At 34.2% G+C, this 13,035-nt stretch overlaps 2 protein-coding genes across 3 annotated transcripts; one reads left to right on the forward strand and one right to left on the reverse strand.

Moving 5' to 3' along the window:
• Nucleotides 1-1,885: 1,885 nt before the first annotated feature.
• On the forward strand, nt 1,886-9,072 carry LOC127116895 (probable plastidic glucose transporter 2). Of its 2 annotated transcripts, none has more exons than XM_051047410.1 (14): nt 1,886-2,197; nt 3,608-3,711; nt 4,108-4,219; nt 4,331-4,398; nt 4,496-4,628; nt 5,502-5,601; nt 5,683-5,795; nt 5,877-5,970; nt 6,675-6,828; nt 6,957-7,100; nt 7,179-7,252; nt 7,764-7,852; nt 8,207-8,321; nt 8,503-9,072. In XM_051047410.1, exons 2-14 carry the CDS (start codon nt 3,621-3,623, stop codon nt 8,683-8,685), a joined length of 1,470 nt encoding a protein of 489 aa, XP_050903367.1. In that variant the 5' UTR covers nt 1,886-2,197; nt 3,608-3,620; the 3' UTR covers nt 8,686-9,072. The 2 variants fall into 2 exon arrangements, with proteins under 2 accessions (XP_050903367.1, XP_050903366.1); XM_051047409.1 differs by having other exon boundaries at nt 1,887-2,197; nt 3,582-3,711.
• An 845-nt stretch (nt 9,073-9,917) lies between these two features.
• On the reverse strand, nt 9,918-12,249 carry LOC127116921 (cyclin-dependent kinase F-1). Its single transcript, XM_051047411.1, has 2 exons — nt 11,626-12,249; nt 9,918-10,798 (listed from the first exon to the last, which is right to left on the reverse strand). The coding sequence occupies exons 1-2, from the start codon at nt 12,112-12,114 to the stop codon at nt 10,058-10,060; spliced, it is 1,230 nt and encodes a 409-aa protein (XP_050903368.1). The 5' UTR covers nt 12,115-12,249; the 3' UTR covers nt 9,918-10,057.
• Between the last annotated feature and the right edge of the window lie 786 nt (nt 12,250-13,035).

Raw genomic sequence — 13,035 nt, forward strand, 5'->3', positions numbered from 1 at the left:
TCATAGACAAAATTTCAGCGTCCAGGAAACAATGGGCAACAGCGAGGGGAGACCAAATTTAGCCTACGCTGTTAGACTAAACACAAGTTGGTGCGATTGTGGAAAATTTCAGGCCTTCCGCATACCTTGCTCCCATGTCATTGCAGCATGCGCTTATACTCGTCAAGACGCTAACACCTATTTATCTGATGTGTACAAGGCCAACACCATCATGAATGTATATAGTCGAGGCTTTTCAGTACTACCCATGGAGGATTACTGGCCTCCATATGAAGGAGATATTGTTTGGCACAATGAAGAGATGCGTAGAAAGAAGAAAGGAAGGCCAAACAGCACACGTATAAGAACAAAGATGGATTCCACAGATAAAATGATAAGATTATGTAGTATCTGTCGTCAACCAGGACACAACAAAAACAACTGTCCCAATCTAGGAGCATCATCTAGATCTTAAGCTTATTGTAATATGATATCTAGATCTTAAGCTATTTGTAACATTGTATCTACATCTTATGCTTTTTGTAACATTGTATTTCTGTAACAATCAATCATTATATATCATTAAGTTCTTGTTACAACGAGTTTCATAACCAACATCAGTACAAAATATCTGAAAACATAATTAATTCTAACTGATTACAACAATCAAATTAATGTCGTCTCGACCGAACATCATTTCCCTAGCATCCTTATCAGTCCTCATTCGCACCCAACCAAAGATACTGTCAAGTCTCTCAATACTTCTGATTTTTTCCCCTTCTGGTATCTTCCCGTCTAACCATCGAACCAGCTCCCTCTTCAGTTGATCTAACGTGGTGATGTTCCAAAACAACATCACCAATTGAGGTTTGTCTCTCGCATAAATCACCTTACCGTATCGGCGACGAACACCAAACATGATAGCCAAATGATTATTTGAGTTGTGGAACAATAGGTCACACAACGCATCTATTTATAATACAAAAAAGGCATTTTATGATGGACTCGGCAATTGAGTTGGCGCCTCCTTTTAAAACATACACATAGGCGCCGATTTGATTGGCTAGGGCACCTACCCTAAGCTAGGGCACCTGCCCTAGCCAATCCAATTGGCGCCTCCATTCAAGTTTTAACAACAGTCGCCATATGAACAACTTTCATGTTCATCAAAATCCATTTGAAACTTGGAAGCTCATCATTAATTTCAGAACATTATAGGTCATTCTGACAGAAACCCTAATTTTGGGTCAAGTTCGCAGGGACATAACTCACTCATTTTTAATTATTTTGAGGTGGGACCAAGTGCATTGCAAAATTTAAGATGTCTACTTCAAATGTTATGTTGGACAAAAATTCATAACTCTAAAAGAAACACATGAAATAATACAAGACATTATAGGTCAGACAACAGTTGAAAAACTCAGAAGTCCAACTTCAACTGCCCATAACTTTCTCAAAAAAAATCCAAATGTTGCAAAATTTATATCCAAATTCATTGTTTTGAAAAGATCTACAACTTTCATGTTGGAAGTTTTTTCATTTGAGGCTTTTTTAAGGGAGTCGCCAATTGGATTGGCGCCCCCTCTTAAAAAATACACACAGGCGCCAATTGGATTGGCTAGGGCAGGTGCCCTAGCCAATCCAATTGGCGCCTCCTTGTAATTTTTAAGAGGGGGCGCCAATCCAATTGGCGCCTCCCTATTAAAGGTGGGGTAGATTGGGAAATTTTTTGAAACTTGGGTTATTTTGGGAAATAATTTAAAAACTTGGGTTATATTAGTAAAAAATCCCTATTTAAAGTAATTTGTTAAAAATATATTTCCTTAATTTATTTAAATTTGGTGATTTATCGTTTACGTAATTACTCTATTAAAAAATAAAAATCACGTAACTAATACTGTTACTTATACACGAGTGCAATTATAGCTTACGTTCTTTCCCTTTCTCTTCAAATCAACAACCATCACTGATTAATCGTACCAGATTCTTCCTTTTTTTCTGTTTCCTTCAAAAACCAGCAACACCCGCGCACGATAGCACATTCTCTTCTGTTTCGCCGCTGTTTAGCGGTTACCGTTTCCATTTCACCACCGTTTCTTTCATTTTCGTTTCAAAACCCAAACACTCTCTCTCTCTCTCTCTCTCTCTCTCTCTCTCTCTCTCTCTCTCGTCTGAGAAAGAGAGAGCTCTGCGATAGATCGGAGCTCTCTGTTCATTGGTGCGTAACTTTTCATTTCATTTTCTTGTGTTACTATTTTTTCATTCCCATTTCTATGTTTATTTGATCTCGATTCACTTCGTTTTCTTTTTTCTGCTTTGTTAAACAACTTTTCATAGATTCAGTTTAATTTGCGTTTTTCATAGGAAAACAGAGGAACTTGCCCGTACTTGCAGTATCAATTATCAATAGAAAAATTTCTGCAGTGTGTTCTGTAGTAGAAATCTGAATTGTTACTTTATATATTTCGATTTATTTAATTTAAAGTAAAGTAAAGAAAGAAAGTTTGTTATTGGCTTTTGATATTGTTTGTTTGTAATTTGTAGAATAGAAGTGTTTCTAGCGGTACTGTGAATCTGTGATTCATTTTTAGTGATTTTGTATAGATTTGTAGGATTGAGCTTACAATGAAGTGATTTGGAAGTTCTATGAATTGAAATTGCGAAGTACTGTAGTTTATAGGTTATGGGTGCTGGCATTTCGCGTTTTGGAGTGTTTGAAACTTCTCCAGCTAGTCTTGCTTTGGTAGAAGGCAATTATGTGTATGCGTGTAGGATTACGATGAGAGTATTTTTAGAGCTACTTTGGCTATGATACCTAGCTGTTACCGCATCGAATACCTGTAAAAACTAAGAAAAGAAGAAATAATGAAACACGCGAGGTATCATGATTTTAGTGGGAAGAATAGCTGCTGTTAGATGATTATTTTGCGTGTGAAGTACTTGCTTGAATGACATCGAGCTTCGAGTTTGGATAGAACATGGTTCTTTAAGATTTTAATGCCCGCTTCCTTCCATGTTTCCTATTTTCATTTTCACTTTGATTAATTAGCACAAGAGAATGAAGATCAAGTAATTGCCCTCATAACTTCTTTTACGATTTCTGAAAATAGATCTAACATTTAAAAAAATTGAAATTGACAACATATTCTTTTTGGCGTTCATTCTATATTCTCTTTGTCACAATTGCTTATTATACGAGTCTTCCATCTTTTTGTTGGTAAATTAAAATGAACACAGATTTTAGAAAATAAAAACTGAAATGTTTTAGAAAGTAAACATGCCAAGTTTTCTTCCCTGTATGATATATACTATACTATATAAAAAGACTTGCCTCCACAATTGGGAGACAATTTCTTGAAATGCTGAGGGAAAACTGTATTTGATTACGATAATGATCTAGAAATGTATCTTGCTTCTCAAAGATAGATATATTTTTTAGCTCAAGTTGATTTTTAACTTGACTTCCTAGAGGATACACAGTATTGTTGGTGTCTTACAAGACATTGATGTATTACAATTTAATTTTGCTCACTTTGCTGAGCTTTCATGTAACCTATTAGTTATATTTTTTTTATTTACACGGAGAAACTGAATCTTTTCAGTTAGGCTGATTTGGGCGAGCTGTCAGGTGAACTTTTGGCATGTGGGGCCATTACCGTGAAAATTCCTTTATGTACAAACGTACTCCTTCAAAAGATAATTCAAATATGGAAGATGTGGAAGCAAACTCAGGTATCTCTTCGTTGAACATTTACAAATGTACTTCAGGTTATGTGACACTATTAATTAGTTCCTATCTGTTGTGAAATATTGCATCTAACCTGAATACCTCTCAAGGAAGTACCCTGTCTGGGAAATAATTGCTACTTTTCAAGCATAATCCTTTCAACATTTCATTATTCAGAAGAAAAGCAAATCATCTAAATCTTGAAAGTGATCTCGTTTTCCTAGTTTCATTTATATGTTTTTGCTTCTGTCCAGCTGTCCTTATTATTGATAGTTTGCAATCAACTGCACTGCTGTGCTAAAAATGATAATTGAAAATATGTCATTTTAGTGATGTTCTGCATATTTATGATAAGTTCTATCATGGTAACTACTAACCATGCTGTTTTATATGCCTGATAGATCTTTTAGACAACTGTATGGGTAAGGAAACATCAAATCCTTCTTGGAAGCGTTCTTTACCACATGTACTTGTGGCAACCATTTCTTCATTCCTATTTGGATACCATCTCGGGTTTGTGCTTCCTTAGTCTATATTTCTCCATGTCCCTCTCTTGGTTTTCTTTCTTTAATTGGGAATCCATCATAGAGTTCATTTAATCCTTTGAATTTTTGTGTTCTACAGAGTAGTTAATGAACCACTTGAGAGCATTTCTTTGGATCTTGGATTCCATGGAAATACCTTGGCAGAAGGTGAAAAAGAAGATTCCAAAACCTATGTTTAATTTGATATCATGTTATAAATAATTTTTTTATAATTGGATTTTTTTGGGTTTGATTTCAAATGAAGGCCTGGTGGTGAGCATATGTCTTGGTGGTGCCTTCTTTGGATGTTTACTGAGTGGCTGGATTGCTGATGGGGTGGGGCGACGCAGGGCTTTCCAGTTGTCTGCTTTGCCAATGATAGTTGGTGCTTCAATGAGGTTATACTTTCATATTCAAATACGTTGTTTGATTCATTCCATTTTTTTGAGGAATAAATGAGAATTTTCTTTCCAATTTTTTTTGCCCCTCTTGCATTTGTTGTTGATGTGTTATAAATTACTTTTAAATTTATATGTTGTATCTTTGCCAGAAGCATAATAATATTAGTCTTTGAGGTTCTTTCTATTGATAAAGCAAGTTTGTCCTTGTCAATTTCATGCCACTATAGTATAGCTAAGATATGTCAATATCAATCATCCGTGTGATATACTGAGCTGGTAGGGTTAATGTTCTACAAATTTATTCATGTGCTCGTACTAAGTTTTTATTTATCGATTTTCTAGTTTTACTGTTGATCTCTTAGTGACTGTGGAAGCATAAAATATTTTATTAATGTGTTGTATAATGTGATAAAATAATAAACTTCTTTCTTCCCCATCCCTCTTGCACCTCATTGGCAATTTTCCATCTTATGGTTTCCTTAAGGGCTCTTCTTCTATTATGATATTTGCATGTTACTTTGCTAGCTTTTGAAAAGAACATATGTTTTTCATCTTTCATATATTCCGAGTATATCCTATGATAATAGATTAACAACAGAGAAAATCACCTGTTTTGAGTTTCAAAATCATAGGTGGAAAGGGTATTCTGTAAGCTGACCCTTAAGTTTGATTTTAAGGTTCACCTCTTAGATCTCCTTACAAAAGTTAGTATATGTATATCATAATAGAGTTAGTATGCATTTCAAGTCGCTTTTACCGAAACATATGACCCCTGTATGTATTTCAGTTTGGTCAGTGGCAGTTTTTAGCTATGTTTTCAAGTATAAGTTCTTAGGGCAAATTTTCTCATTCGATATTCTGAACATTCAGTGCAGCAACAAACAACTTGTTTGGCATGCTTGTAGGAAGGCTAATTGTTGGGACTGGCCTGGGCTTGGGCCCTGCTGTTGCTGCTCTGTATGTGACAGAGGTATGTAAATGGTTGCCTCTGTTTCATTGGCAAGGATTAAAGTATAGTGGTTATTCATGTGATTTCTATATTGAATGATAGGTTTCTCCTGCTTTTGTGCGTGGTACCTATGGGGCCTTCATCCAGATTGCGACATGCTTTGGTATATTGGGCTCGTTATTTATTGGAATCCCTGTCAAAGAAATTTCTGGATGGTATGATATAAATCTTAATACATATTATCTGATATTTATACTTTATCTTTTCTCAAACATGCCCTAAATTTGTTAATTCAGGTGGCGGGTTTGTTTTGGGCTATCTACCATACCTGCAGCTATACTTGCTCTGGCTATGGTCTTCTGTGCAGAAAGTCCACATTGGTTATACAAGGTTGACACCTAATACTATTTCATATTAGACATCATCTATTTTTATAATTATATTTATAACTTCTTGCTCCTAAATTTGTTTGAATCACTTGAAATCTCTGTTAATCAAGCTGTTAGTATGTTGAAGTGCTCTATGTGTCTTTTTTACATTTACAAATAAGTGCAAGCTTCATTATCTAGTTTTCTAGTGAATGATCAAATAATCTTGAAGATTAAAAAGCCTAAAGGACAAGTATGGGTTTTATGTTGCATGTTTAACCAACCCATGCTGATTTTTTGTAGCTTTTCTTTTTCTATTGACACAACAACAACCAACAACCAAGCCTTATCCTACTAAGTGGGATCGGCTACATGGATCAACTTATGTCATAATGAAGTGAAATCAAAAGCAAATAGTTATCCTACACTCTTTGGTTTGCATATTTTATTACTCATCAAAACTACTGAGGAATATTCAGCTTGTGTTTATAGTTCTTGAAGGCTTCTACTCGCTTATATGCATGTCCTCATTTTCCTTATTAATAGAAGACTGGAGGAATAGTTTTAACTGTTTACATATTCTCCAATTCTCTTTCTTGCCATCTCTGACATGATTTGCAATAGTTCTTGGTTTTTGTTAATTAGCAAGACAAATGTTCATCCTGTGTTGCTTCGATCTATCATCCTTTTGACAGTCCTCGATCATTTATCTCTTTTGTCATATAGCAAGGAAGAACTGCTGAAGCTGAAGTTGAGTTTGAAAGGCTTCTGGGTGTATCCGAAGCAAAATTTGCAATATCACAGTTATCCAAGGTAGATAGAGGTGACGATACTGATACTGTGAAGTTCTCTGAATTGCTTCATGGTCATCATTCTAAAGGTATATAGTTTTTTATGTCTATCTCTAGGAAAGTCGTGTCATTGTGTGTTTATGTCATTGTTATTAGCTTGTCACTGGTTTCTTTAGGTATCCAAAAGTCATTTTTTATTCACGAGTTCGTTTTGCAGTTGTTTTTATTGGATCAACCCTATTTGCTTTACAACAGCTATCTGGTATAAATGCTGTGTTTTATTTCTCTTCAACTGTTTTTAAAAGTGCTGGAGTACCATCGGATGTTGCAAATGTGTGCATAGGATTTGCTAATTTGACAGGTACAGTTTCATTTTCATTCTAATAGCATTAAGTTGTTGTATTCTCAAATGCTAATTTTTTTTTCCTGTTTATCTCAGGATCTATCATTTCAACGGTTTTGATGGATAAACTTGGAAGGAAGGTTCTACTCTTTTGGAGTTTCTTTGGCATGGTAAATTATGCATAGATGTTCTATTATATCTTTTCTTAATAATCCAGTCGTAACATATCATCATATTAAAGGTGATTTTCACACACATCACAATATGGTACCCAGAAACAAGTTATCCTTTTGTAAGTCCTGACTTGGTGTTTATTATAAAATTTGAAAAATATGAACAATTATATTATTATTTTTACAATGAATATCTACAACTCCAAGACTTAATTGGATTTCCTCAAGATTAGGAGCAAAACAGTAGCAGCTAAACTATCTTCAGAATTATATCTAAATAATAATGAAGGAAAAAAACAAATTATATTATAATTACAATCAAAAGTAACGAAGAGGGGAAATATCGTTTGGCATGTGAACCAATGCAAGCACACAACATTACAAAACTGTGGGAAATTTCCTTTATTGTGTTATGATGCTTTAATTATCTTATTTTGTTATTGTATATAAAAAAGATTAACCTGGTTTTTAATCTGAATTTTAATATATTTATATATACACTGTATAGGCGATATCAATGATCATTCAAGCCACAGGAGCAAGTTCACTTTTACTAAACACGGGAGCTCTGTACCTATCTGTTGGTGGCATGCTAATGTAAGTATGCTGTAACTATGAATACGGATCTTGATTCTTGATAGATGCATCTGTAGTGAAAATTATGAGTTAAACAAAATTCATATTTCTAGAAATAGTGACATGACATTTTATTAGCCGGAGAGAAGTTGCTTTTATTAATGATTTAAGGTCACTAGTGGATGATGTTTTGAAAAGAGAATTATTGAGGATGTCTTGGATACAAAAAACAATAATAATCATTGATGTCACTTGGAACAGTCACGCGATTAAAAAAAACTTGGAACCATCACCTTTGGCTAGGGTTGTATGCAGTGCATGTTGGGCAGACATTGCCAGAAAATGAACACTGACGTTTTTTCTTCTTTCATGCAGGTTTGTCTTTACATTTGCTCTTGGAGCTGGTCCAGTTCCAGGTCTACTTCTAACAGAAATCTTTCCCAGTCGAATCAGAGCCAAAGCCATGGCATTCTGTATGTCTGTACATTGGGTAATTTTCTTCTGCTTGTTTGTAATTTATGCTCTGTTCTATTACAAATTAGTCAAAGTTACATCGTCTGCACACCGTTTAGTTTAACCAAGTTCGATAAATTATGTTATATTTTCCTGAATTTTACCATGGTTGAATTGAGAAAATGAAGACTTCTAAAGTTCATTGCAATTTTGTACAGGTCTGTAATTTCCTTGTTGGGTTACTGTTCTTGCGTTTACTGGAGAAACTTGGTCCACAACTGCTTTACTCAATGTTTGCTACATTCTGCATGATGGCAGTAATCTTTGTAAAAAGAAATGTGGTGGAAACCAAAGGGAAATCACTTCAAGAAATTGAGATAGCACTTCTTCCCCAAGACTAGAGCTTCTTACAAAAACCCATTCACTGCAGTAATTTTGCATAATTTGGGGGCTATCATAGTGTCGGCTATGAGCAGTGTGTTTCATCCATCTTGTCTACTACCTTAATAGTGCAAGGAGAAACTCAAGGGTGTAACTATGTATTGTTTTACTTTTAGTGTAACATTAATACAAATAGGCTTAGTATTTTGATAGTAGCATCTCATGTTTGGGTTCAGTGATTCCATGTGCACGTCCATGGATAGAGAAATCTGTACAACGAGAAAAACAATGGGGAAATCTACTTCCCATAATATTTGTCAACGTGCTGTATCTAATATGTAATATAGAATTTGTCTAGTACTATAATTGCTTGCATTTGAATGAGTACCCGTTGTATTCTTATCTTATCTATTTGAAATGTTGCTTTGCTGTTTCAAAAAAAAAATCTTAAAATAATGAAATCAAAACCACGTTATTTGGTGAACTGGTGGTTCCTTAAGATTACAAAGAAGAAAGAGCTGCTTGAATTTTGCACATTATCTCTGTTATTCTAACTAACTATTTATATTTCAATTAGTAATGCAATTGCTTGGTCTCTCTTTTTATTCCAACTTTGTTCAGAACACATAAAAAACTGTCGGCCAATGAAGGTTGGTTGAAATAAGAATTCAGCTCATATTCTGCAAAAATTTGAGTTTGAATCCCATTGTCGCGAGAATCTAATTGACTGATAATATGTGCAAATTTCTATAAGAATATTTTGAGCATTAACTTTGTCTTCAAATCAATCTTTAGGTTTCATCTCATCTAAACTTTTATCTATAAAATGTTTGAGGGGACATTGCATTGGTCGCGAGAATCTCTTATCATTCCAATTATGTTGAGTTGCATCACGTTTGCAATAGACCACAGCAAAGTTCTACGTCTATTATAACATCATAACTCACCAAATGTTATACTCCGTACTACTACACAAAATAAACAAAAAAATCTAACCACAGATTTTACAAGTAAAACAAATAAATCATCACTTGAACAATTCTCAAAAAAGAAAAACCAATTGAATAACACAAATACTAGCAAATTTGATTCCATGAATGATGCCTCCCCTTAAATTCATATTTATTGTACAGATATATTAATAACAAAATCTTATATCCTTATAAAATTGACATAATTTGGTTTTGATCTATTTCGTTTAGTCCTCATCTTATAGACTGAAAAAACACAACCTTTTGAATTTTTAAGAACATTAAACAAATCAAATTTATCTTTAAGAACAATAAACAAATAAAATTTCTCTGAAACCAAAATCAAAATCACAATTCATTTCATTGTCACCACTCAGCCAAATTAAATAATCTTAGTCTTTTCCATTTCTGATGAAAGGAATCACAACTGATAGAAGTACTTGTCATGAAGTAACTCAGCCGCAGTAGCCCTCCTAGCTGGATCATAACAAACCAATTTTTTCACTAAGGAAACTTCATCATGCAAATGATTCGGCATGCATGCTTCAATACCAATAGGGTTTTCCACCTTAGTAAAAGAAATTCTTCCATAATCAGGAAGTTTAGAACAACCATTCCAAGCTTCCTCATTCAGATTACCCAAAACACTAAAGATTCTACTAATCTGATCTATATCACCTGTTCCAGGAAACAAAGGCTTCAATGTAAACAACTCAGCAAAAACACATCCTAATGACCAAAGATCAACCTCTAAACCATAATTAGTCGACCCATAAAGTAGTTCCGGAGCCTTAAACCATCTTGTTCCAACACATGATGTGAGAAAACCAAGCTCCTCATACCCTCCTTCTTCATCTGCTTCATATGGCAAAGAATTCTTCCAAATTTCATCATCGTCGTCATTGCTAATTGTGCATGTTGCAAGGCACGAGTTGTTACCGTCGTGCGTGTTTGTGTCCTTATCATCAGTATCATATGTGTGACTCTTAATTTTCAGCTCATCTAATACTCTAAAATATTCCTCATGACTAATTCTTTCCTCATCTTGATTTTCAAATTCAGTTCGATTTGAATTGTCTGATAAGGGAATATCATCATGAGGATGTAGGGACGAATTTTCACTATTTGATGCATCAAATCCAGACTCCATAAGTATCCTCGCCTGAAAAAGAAGTCAAATTAAACACATTGCCAATCCAAAGATTCACTAAAATTGTAACATTAAGGCTATCTTTAGATATTGTAAAACGAATGGAGCGGAGCAAAACGGATTGTAACGGAATAAAGATGTCATTCAATTGTTTGGATACTTCATGATGGAATAGAGCAATTTTGTCATTTTGCCCAAATCGGAGGTACAAAATTGATGGAAAGTGATGGAATGAGATGCAATGCATTCCATCAAATTCCGATGCATTCCATCATTTTTTAATCAATCCAAACCATGGAACATAACCTTATTCCTTTCCGCTCTATTCCATCATATCCCATCAATCCAAACATAGCTTAACGATACGATTGGAATGATAGAATGGAACATAATGGAACGAAGTTCCATTGTTTGGATCAATTAAAATAGAAAGGAGTGGAGCGGAATGGAGCAGAATGAATTGAATTTCATTTCATTCTATCACTTACCATCATATTTCTTACCCTTCAATTTAGACGAAATGATTGCTCCATCCAAAAAATACCCAAACGATAGAATTGAATCTTCATTCCACTATGCTCTACTTCTTCATTTTATAATATCCAAGATAAGTAGAAACATTAAGCTAATTCAAAAATTCACTAAAATTACAACATTAAGCTAATTCTACAAAATTGCAATAATCTATGATTAATCCATATCACATTACACAATCAAATTGCTAACAAAAAACATCAATAAAGTGATTCACAGTAACAATCAAGCAAACACACACTCATAAAAAGCCAAAAACAAAAATGAAGTAAAATTAAAAAAAATCAAAACTTTATTCACAAAACCTGTCCAAAATCTGCCAATTTGAGAACCCCATCATCCGAAATCAAAAAATTCCCCGGCTTCAAATCTCTATGCACGATCATATTCCGATGACAAGCATGAACCCCACTAAGAATCTGCACCATCCACCGTTTAATCTCTCCAACAGCAAGACCCTCACATCCAGCATCAGAAGCAGCCTCCTTAATCACAGTAGCGAGATCGGTTTTCAGAAACTCGAGAACGATCACAGCATCTTCGTCTTCTCGCCAGAAGAACTCATACATAAAAACAACGTTTTCGGATCCCCGAAGGATCCGTAAAGCGTCGATTTCTCTCGATGCTGATCGATGATCATGAACTTCTTTAAGGGCTACTATTCTCCCGTCGGAGATTCGCCGTCCACGGTAGACGTCGGCGTAGGATCCGGAACCGACATGTTCGAGGATTTCGTATTGGGATGTTATTTCGGGTCGGGTATGGATGCTCCAACTCTTTGTTGGAGGATCCATTTTCAATTCCTAATTTCTAAATATTAAAAAAATAAAAATAAGAGAAGAAATTTGAGTTTTTGAAAAATGAAAATGGTGTGTGACTGAATGCAAATTGATTTGATTTTTCTTTGGGTTTTCAACTCTTTATGTTATTGCTGTCTTTCTTAGTGGCAATGGCACATTCATTTTTAATTTTTTAAATATTTTTTATTTCCTATTATAAATTTGGTAACACAATAAATATTTGGTCAAAAGGTAAATGAGTTTTTTCCTTTTCTCAAACCGAAGCGATGTAAGCATGGTTCAAAATTCTATCTAAATTAATTGAACTAAAAAATTATATATATATATATATATATATATATATATATATATATATATATATATATATATATATATATATATATATATATATATATATATATATATATATATATATATATATATATATATATATATATATATATATAAGTTCTCTTTAATTTCTTTTTGATTTGCTTAAAAATCAGATGATTTTTTTATATCCTTTTTAACGTAGAAAGTGATTATAAGACAACAAAATATATGACATAAATCAAGAATAAAACAACAAACTTTTTGGCAATTATTTGTCCCAAACACAAGTTATAAAAAATTCAATTATTTATTTATTTATTTACTTAAAAAACTCTCTCTCTCTCTCTCTCTCTCTCTCTCTCTCTCTCCTCTCTCTCTCTCTCTCTCTCTCTCTCTCTCTCTCTCTCTCTCTCTCTCTCTCTCTCCTCTCTCTCTCTCTCTCTCTCTCTCTCTCTCTCTCTCTCTCTCTCTCTCTCTCTCTCTCTCTCTCTCTCTCTCTCTCTCTCTCTCTCTCTCTCTCTCTCTCTCTCTCTCTCTCTCTCTCTCTCTCTCTCTCTCTCTCTCTCTCTCTCTCTCTCTCTCTCTCTCTCTCTCTCTCTCTCT

This window comes from Lathyrus oleraceus, chromosome 1 (genome assembly GCF_024323335.1).
Source record: "Lathyrus oleraceus cultivar Zhongwan6 chromosome 1, CAAS_Psat_ZW6_1.0, whole genome shotgun sequence".
Lineage (NCBI taxonomy): Eukaryota > Viridiplantae > Streptophyta > Magnoliopsida > Fabales > Fabaceae > Lathyrus > Lathyrus oleraceus.